This window comes from Maylandia zebra, linkage group LG14 (genome assembly GCF_041146795.1).
Source record: "Maylandia zebra isolate NMK-2024a linkage group LG14, Mzebra_GT3a, whole genome shotgun sequence".
Taxonomy (NCBI): domain Eukaryota; kingdom Metazoa; phylum Chordata; class Actinopteri; order Cichliformes; family Cichlidae; genus Maylandia; species Maylandia zebra.
Genome location: NC_135180.1, coordinates 6,707,024 through 6,715,898, shown reverse-complemented (window position 1 = coordinate 6,715,898; position 8,875 = coordinate 6,707,024). Strand labels below are relative to the sequence as shown.

General features: G+C 39.2%; 1 protein-coding gene across 2 annotated transcripts; it reads right to left on the bottom strand.

Annotated features, from left to right (window-relative positions):
• Positions 1-1,953: 1,953 nt before the first annotated feature.
• LOC143422020 (uncharacterized) lies at positions 1,954-7,341 on the bottom strand. Of its 2 annotated transcripts, none has more exons than XM_076892157.1 (9): positions 6,668-7,341; positions 5,349-5,561; positions 4,994-5,105; positions 4,277-4,770; positions 3,785-4,095; positions 3,498-3,673; positions 2,963-3,135; positions 2,567-2,781; positions 1,954-2,275 (listed from the first exon to the last, which is right to left on the bottom strand). In XM_076892157.1, exons 1-9 carry the CDS (start codon positions 7,033-7,035, stop codon positions 2,016-2,018), a joined length of 2,322 nt encoding a protein of 773 aa, XP_076748272.1. In that variant the 5' UTR covers positions 7,036-7,341; the 3' UTR covers positions 1,954-2,015. The 2 variants fall into 2 exon arrangements, with proteins under 2 accessions (XP_076748272.1, XP_076748271.1); XM_076892156.1 differs by having other exon boundaries at positions 4,970-5,105; positions 6,668-7,340.
• Positions 7,342-8,875: the final 1,534 nt, after the last annotated feature.

Sequence of the window (8,875 nt, the reverse complement as noted above, 5' to 3'; positions counted from 1 at the left end):
ACAAACTTTGGGAGTTGAGCCATTAAGCTATGTGGATATTTCAAATCAAGAACTGAATGGCCTTGTGACGGATATCCTACAGAACACTCCAAATGCAGGGGAAGTATACATTCTTGGAAGTCTGAGATCTCGTGGCTTAAGAGTTCAACGTTGGAGGGTCAGACAAAGTCTACAGGAAGTGGATCCTATTGGACGTGCATTTAGACGTCGTCATGCGATAAGGCGAAGGATCTATAGTGTTCAGGCCCCCAACCACTTATGGTAAGTTCACTGGTTTGAAACAAATGATCAGGCCTTGTGTTTAAAAGTATTAACACAATACATCAAAATTAATGGTCCTTCATTCAAAACATTACTGAAGTTAATCTATATGATCAGCATAAGATAATAATAATAAAAAAATAACAATAACCAAAAAAACTGAAATTGATATAAGTATGTTAAATATTTGGGGGATTCATAGTACATCAATTTAGATGTTGTCTAATGTATATACTGTTGAGTTGTTTAATCCTTTATTTTACATCACAATTTTAATCTCTAACATCAATTGTGCCAGGTAAACGTAGTGTGGAAAAAGACATTTTATGCCACTGTGTGTATGTGTGTGCACGTGTGTGTGTGTGTGTGTGTGTGTGTGTGTGTGTGTGAGAGACAGAGGTGTGCTGTTGTTGAAGTAAATGTACAAAATGAAACCTCTAGTTTTTGTTTAAGTACAGGGTCAGGAATTCACTACTAAATAATATGAACAAACATGTGGAACTGTAGTAATGCTTTCTGATCTCTCAACAGGCATTTTGACGGCAACCACAAATTGATTAGATGGCGCTTGGTCCTGCATGGCTGTGTTGATGGCTTCAGCCGAACTATCATATACTTACGTTGCTTATCCAATAACAGAGCCTCAAGTGTCTTGTCATTATTTTTGGAAGGAATACAAAACTTTGGTTTGCCCTTAAGGGTCAGGTGTGATCATGGTATGGAAAATATACAGGTTGCTCGTTTTATGTTACAGAGAAGAGGAGTAGGCAGTGTTATTACAGGTGTTTCAGTACATAACCAAAGAATTGAAAGACTGTGGGCAGAACTCAACAGAGTTGTATCAAGACACTTTATAAATATCTTTAACTTTATGGAAGAACAGGGTATGTTGGATTCACTGAATGAGCTACATCTTTTTTGTCTGCATTATGTTTATTTGCCAAGGATTGAAAGAGCATTAACAGAATTTGTCAATCAGTGGAACAACCATGGTCTCTCTACACAAGGAGGACAGACCCCTCTTCAGCTGTGGCATACAGGTGTCACAAACAATGTGGGAATCCTGTCGTTTATAAATGACATTTTTCATGTTGATAACTATTATGGCGTTGATGAAGAAGGGCCATTACCAGAACTTCAAACAAACAATAATGTCAATATTCCAGCTATTGACATCAACATAAATGAGACTGCAATGAACATAATTCAACAAGTGAATCCATTAGAAAATGATGGAAATCATGGAATAGATGTGTTTTCTTCACTTTTACACCTTCTACATTAAATAAAATATTTTGCAAAAAATAAAAAAAAGATATATAAAAAAAACATTTCAGAAAACATATGTGATCGAAACTAACATATTGAAACCATTTTCTTTAAAATGATAAAATGACAGCTCTGTTGTCAAACAGAAACTGACACAGGCAGAAGAATAAACAGACACAAAGACAACCAAATCAAAAACCGATGGACATACACATGAAATGAGTAAAGTGACACAAATTTTGTATATTCAAACTCAACAATCTAAATTAACTTCTGACGTGCTGTTAAACAATTGGTATCTACCTGTATGAATCCTGAAGAACAATCACTTCTTGTCAAATTGATGTCTTAAAACATCAATTTGACTGAAGCAGGTAAATTTGGAAATATTAAAACCTTAACAAGTTAATACTCAATACTCACTTTGAATCAAAAGAGAGACCAATACAAAAGAGAAACACGCAAACTCCTCCAGCATAATGTGTTCATACCCTGCCAAAGCCGTAAGTGTTACCTAATGCAAAATCAAACTTCTCCTTGAACAGCTGGTATGAAACATGCAGTGGCAGCCTAATGCAGTTAACACACGTGTTGGCAAGAGGGAAAATTGGTGTAGAAGAGAAGTCATCGTCTCCTCTATGAATGAACTCAATCGAGGGTGCTGGGGAAAAGCCAATAGGTGGCACCGCAGTTGCTCCAGTTGCAAAGGCCAATATCTTCTGTAATTTGGAAGGTCCTTCTTCTTCTGCATAAAACAGAGAAGGAAAAAAGTGTTAAAAGGTTATTTCATTTGGCCAACATAAATTGTCAGTGAGTACAAATCTAAAGCAAGAATCTTAATGACTGTTATTGCAATGACTATAGAGCATGCTTTTCATCTTTCAATAGTCTCAAAGAACTATGTAAAAATGTTACTACAACCAAGAGGGTAATGTGGTGTTATTGTTATATGAGTATGTTCTTTAAAATAAAGATTTCAGAAATGCTAACCTATAAATCGTTACATCTATTTATTGTGCACTAAAGTGACAATTACCTTCTGCATCTTGGAGATAGTCTCTCCAGAAGGTAACAACTGTCTCCTCAGCAGCTCTTCTGTTGCTTCCTTCTGGAGATAGATGAATGTTGAAAAGATCATCCACCTGGTCAGCAGTCAGCATATGTGGCTCATAGCAGAACAGCGGGCGAAAACTGTCTGGATGCCTCCTCATTTTCTCGAGAACCCCAAGAGTTTTCAGACCTTCACAAAATCTGGATAAACAGCACAAAGAAATTTTATTCAATAATTCTGCAATTTCATGCTTCTAAGTTAATTGTATATTATCAATTTGGCACAATCAGTTATACTAGGTTATTAACTGGCCATTTTGATTAATAGGTAAGATTTTTATCACATTTTAATTAATCTGAAAAACACAGAATACCAAAATACCTTTGAAATGGACCTTGAACCCTGTGGATGACCTGAAACATGACAATATCATGTACCAGCAGATCCCTGTCTCTTAGTGAACGCATAGGCCTCAGGCATCCTGCATTGGCCAAGTAATCAAGCAGAGGTTCTTTTGACTTTTCAAGGTCCTCAAGGGTTGTACTTTGAGATATCTAGCATCACAAAGAGCAGAGGAAGGGCTTGTTATGGAAGTTACTCAGTAGTCTTATAACCTATTAGAAGGAACCCAGCCACCAGTGGTCTACACAATCACAATATGCCCGCGCGTACATTGGAAGTCAAATGACTACACATATTTTTTTAATATGTTTACAATGTGCTTAAAAAAATGATAAAATATACTCTTTCGTCTACCCTTATCTACTGAATCTTAGTTTAATATAGCAGCAAAATATAAAAACTTGGCATTCAGCAATGGCCAGACTGATCCGGATAAACATTCCCTGCAAAAGAAAACTGGAACACAAACTATTTTCAATTCACTATAAGATTTATAAAATAAACATATAGAGACCTTTCGGACTTTTTCAAAGAGTTCCAGGTCAGCTATGTCTTCCAGGGCTGGATTTGCTGAATTTCCAACCAGAAGGGAAAATACTGTTGGTGACAGAAAGTTAGGTGGTGGACCACCATGTACCAAGCTCACTGCAATGGCTCTCCCAGAGATGTAGTACCAGTCCCCTCTGAGAGCTGCAAAGCAACAGAATAAAAGGAAAAGCAAAATTGTCAGTAATGTTGCCTGTAAAAATAAATATCAGTTAAACAGTTCCCACTATTAATCTTAGAAAAATAGGTAATTACCAGTACTGTCAAGAGCCAAGTTCTTGCAGTTTTCTTTCCCCTCAAACATGGCTGACCTGGCAATGGTGTCCATCAATAGTCTCAAGAATTCCCTCCTTGGCCCACCTAAATCAACCCCTTCCTCATTTTTCCCCATATCATCTGAGAATTTCACACAGATCATCAAGTTGGGATCATAAGATAGCCTTTGAAAACCACGCAAGGCTCCCTCCCACACAGCAGAGCGATTTATATTAAATTTGCACTGCTGTTTTGTGCTAATTTTGCTTGATAGTTCCAGCAGTATCTCTTGAACAGGGACTTTTTCTGCACTAAAAAAAGAAAATAAAACAGAAAATAAAATATATCAGCCATGTAGTCATGTTACAGAATTTGAGAATATGTGTCACACTGATCATAGAGAGTTAAAGCTTTAAAGGTTTATATTGATTTGACAATTCTGGAAAGCCCAAATTATGTCTCAAACTCAAATTCTGTATGTTTGTTACTCACATCTGATTCTCCAAGCTCGCAATTATAGCTTGATTTAAATCCTCATCATCTGAAGAATCGCCAGAAAGCGATGCCACGAGAGTTAAATATGAAGAATAATCTTCATCATTAACGCTCATGGCAGGGATGTCTTCACTTCTTGCATTGAAATCTCTGCTGTGACTGCTTGTGCTAGGTTTGTCATCACTTCTTGCCATGTAGCCTTCATCACAAATGCTGTTCCCATCACTTCCTTGCTTTGCTCGTTGCCTTTTACCAACACTCCTTCGAATACAGTTGGTCCCAGTATCATCTTCTTCATCACTGCTAGTGCCAGGGTTATCACCTTTAACATGACTTCTTAACCTTGTAGTGACTTGGCTGCTCATGTCTTGTTGGATTTTTGAACTATCAACTTCAAAACAATCATTGTCACTGTCCTTATCAGTTGCACAACTGCTTAATGCTGATTTGGAGCTGATGTGGGAAGGATCTTTGTCTTCATCTGATTCACTCTTCAACAGAAAAAGACCAAAAACATATATCAAAAGCAAGTAATTATAGCTTATCTTAAAAAGATTAAAATAAGAAATATCCATATTGATTGCTCCCAAACACTTGTTTTAAATAAATATATTCTATTTTGTTAGAAGCCCAATTGTTGACATGTTTTTTCCCAAATCATGATTACTTTTCATTCTTTTAGTAACTTACTAAAAGTGTCCTTGATGGCCTTACATAGAGGGCTTTGGTTTTAAAAACCTTTAGGATCAGCATCCCATTCAGCTCCTGACCAACTTGGAGCTTTGGAGACACCAGCTTATTGCCACAAGCCATTAGAAACTCGAGGCTACAAAAAATAAATAGGGACAACAGCAATTGCTAATTAGTTAAATATTTTAAGTATTAGTTAAATATTTTATTATATATTGTTCTGTTTGTGTGTATGCTTTTATGACTTAAATTCTACTGGTATAGTCATATGTTTTTATAATGATGAATGATATTTTAAACTTCTTTACTTTGGTATATTATCTTTAAGTACAAGTCATTACATGAATACACACAGTAACAATAAACAATAGTATTTTACCTGACATCCTCTGGAAGGCGTTCACCAAAGCTTTCCTTGAGGTGTTTCACGACAGTTTGGTTGTCCCAGGTCTTCTGGAATTCAAAAGCACTGAGGATGTGCCCATGTTTGTGTAACCATAATTTTGAACCTTGTTTGCACACTACTCCCCATGATGGAGTTGGAAGTAGTATAACATCTTTGTTGAAATGGTCATGCTGCTGGGCCATAGCTCTGAAATATAAATATTAGATACCATAAACAACAGCAAGTGATAACTAATAATACTGAGATGCAGACAGCAGAACACTATCCAAACCCCTACACAGAATGCTTTCATAGACAAAATTGTTGTAGTTAGGCAAACATAAGGGTTAATTTTATATACTTTTTTTTATACTTTTCCGAGAATACGTGCTTCTTTTGTGGTTCGGACTCCTTCTGACATTTCTTTGGAGGTGGAGGAAAACCAAAGTAATTGCTTAAAGGAGCTTCTTCGACATCTTTAAGAGTTCTAAACAAATGTCTGTCCTCCTCCAGAAAATCCTATGTACGCAAACACGCGTTGCAACTTCTTATCTTGTGCGTGTCTTTTGTTTTGACAGCGAATGCGCACCTGCGGACCACTTATGTGCAGCCCTGGTTATTTAGCTCGTCATTGCAGCCACAGAAATTATTTTGTCCATGAAACCATAAAGCTGCACTTTCTTTTTGCCTTATAGTCTGATTTGTCATAACTTCTCCGTTTTGTGGTAAGCTTTTCTTTGGCTGTCACTTCTTCACCCTGACCTGTCTTATTTGGCTCAGCAGAACTAAAATATAAATCCTGCTGCTTTTACACACACACACACACACACATAACGCTCAGCGATTCTCTGCGCAATCAACCTCTCACATGTTTAAGCTGCGGGAGATTTCACTTGTCATGTTTGCATAGTAAGCTAACGATTGATAAGACGATGTCAGAGGAATTGGTGCGCAAATTATCATCACTCACCAATCAGTGCTGTCGCTCTCTATACACAGTTCGCGTGATTGCAAAGTGAAAGCAAAAAACAAGCGCAAATTCAAACGCGATTTCAATATGTCACATATTGACAGTGGCTCACCGATGCCAATGACATAATTACCCAGCTACATTTCCGAAAGAATGCAAAAGCATAGACATATATTTTTCCTTCCTACGGGCAGGGCAGAGATAGATTTTGGTAGCCTGGAAAAATCGCTAGCCCCGGGACGTCGGGCTAGCGATTTTGCGAGCCCTGCTATTAAATATCAGACTATTACATATGGCCCCATTTCAGGCAAGTGAATACAAACTCATTAAACTTTGTAACTACCTTTTTCTTCTGGTGCCTGATGTCCAGCTGCCGAAGCATTGCCGAGTTTGATAACGTGGTGCAGGTGCACATTCTCTCCTGACTGTAGATGTCGCTGGCATGGGCAAGCTGCTACGTTGACGTGAGGGAAAGAGGGATGTTAAGTGACTATCCAGTCCGTCCACACTGGTACTTGCAACAGGTTGCTGCCCCACGACTGTGGCATTTGACAAAGTTCTGATGGTCTCTGCTGAGGATAATATACTGTTGAGTAATGCGGCTGCTTCACTTAGGCTACTAGCAGGTTGCTGAGTAGACATCTGTGTAGTGGTTTGAAGTGTACCACTTTTTCCTTCACTTTCCTGGTCTGGACACAACTTCCTGTTCATCTAAAACTCCTTCCTGTTCAACTGAAATGCCTTCCTGTTTAACTGAAACGCCTTCCTGTTTAACTGAAATGCCTTCCTGTTCAACTGAAACGCCTTCCTGTTCAACTGAAATGCCTTCCTGTTTAACTGAAACGCCTTCCTGTTTAACTGAAATGCCTTCCTGTTCAACTGAAACGCCTTCCTGTTTAACTGAAATGCCTTCCTGTTCAACTGAAACGCCTTCCTGTTTAACTGAAATGCCTTCCTGTTCAACTGAAACACCTTCCTGTTCAACTGAAATGCCTTGGATTTTCAGTAGTGTGTGTGAGAGCGTTTCAGTAGTGTGTGTGAGAGCATTTCAGTAGTGTGTGTGAGAGGTAAAATTTCAGTAGTGTGTGTGAGAGCGTTTCAGTAGTGTGTGTGAGAGCGTTTCAGTAGTGTGTGTGAGAGGTAAAATTTCAGTAGTGTGTGTGAGAGCGTTTCAGTAGTGTGTGTGAGAGCATTTCAGTAGTGTGTGTGAGAGCGTTTCAGTAGTGTGTGTGAGAGCATTTCAGTAGTGTGTGTGAGAGCTAAAATTTCAGTAGTGTGTGTGAGAGCGTTTCAGTAGTGTGTGTGAGAGCATTTCAGTAGTGTGTGTGAGAGCGTTTCAGTAGTGTGTGTGAGAGGTAAAATTTCAGTAGTGTGTGTGAGAGCGTTTCAGTAGTGTGTGTGAGAGCGTTTCAGTAGTGTGTGTGAGAGCGTTTCAGTAGTGTGTGTGAGAGGTAAAATTTCAGTAGTGTGTGTGAGAGCGTTTCAGTAGTGTGTGTGAGAGCGTTTCAGTAGTGTCTGTGAGAGCATTTCAGTAGTGTGTGTGAGAGCGTTTCAGTAGTGTGTGTGAGAGCGTTTCAGTAATAATGTCCCTTACGGCACCTCATATCTGGAACTGGTTTGCATGGACTTTTTATCACTGGAACCCGACAGGAGCAGAACCAAAGACATCCTGGTAATAACAGATCACTTTACCAAGTACGCTGTCGCTGTCCCCACTCCAAACCAAAAAGCAAAGACTGTCGCCAAATGTCTCTGGGACAGTTTTCTGGTTCATTATGGTATCCCAGAAAAGCTCCATAGTGATCAAGGACCAGACTTTGAGTTACGCACAATAAAAGAACTCTGCAAAATGGCTGGAATTCACAAAATAAGAACTACACCATACCATCCACGAGGAAATCCAGTCGAGCGCTTTAACAGAACACTCCTGAATATGCTCGGAACACTCACCACAGAAGAGAAAACTCACTGGAAAGATTTTGTTAAGCCCTTGGTCCACGCATACAACTGCACCCGGAGTGATGTTACTGGCTACTCACCCTATGAGCTCATGTTTGGTCGACAACCTCGCCTCCCGATTGACCTGGTCTTTGGACTGCCTGTGGACGGCAATCAACTGACTCATTCGCAATATGTCCAGAACCTGAAGTCAAATCTAGAAAAGAGCTACAAAATTGCCATTGGCAATGCGGAGAAGCTCATGGAAAGAAACAAGAGCCGTTTCGACCAACATATCACCCCCTCTGAACTGGACGTTGGTGACAGGGTGCTGGTACGTAATGTGAAACTCCGAGGCAAACACAAAATCGCAGACAAATGGGAACCAGACATCTATGTGGTGGTAAAAAGAGCAGAAAATCTTCCAGTGTACACTGTCCGACCAGAGAACAAATCCAAACCGATTCGTACGCTACACAGAGATCTCCTATTACCATGTGGATTTTTGCCGCATTCCACTAGAACCAACCGAACAACTGTAAAACCAACCAGGAAGCAGTCATTCAACCTTTCTGATGAGGACTGTGCACAACCTCAGTCAGACGATGAGGAT

Coding starts and splice junctions, on each gene's coding strand:
- LOC143422020 (XM_076892156.1), bottom strand. CDS start 7,035: ATGAACAGGAAGTTGTGTCCAGACCAGGAAAGTGAAGGAAAAAGTGGT. Junction 5,106..5,348: donor CGCCTTCCAGAGGATGTCAG/GTAAAATACTAT, acceptor TATTTTTTGTAG/CCTCGAGTTTCTAATGGCTT. Junction 4,771..4,969: donor GGCCATCAAGGACACTTTTA/GTAAGTTACTAA, acceptor TTTCTGTTGAAG/AGTGAATCAGATGAAGACAA.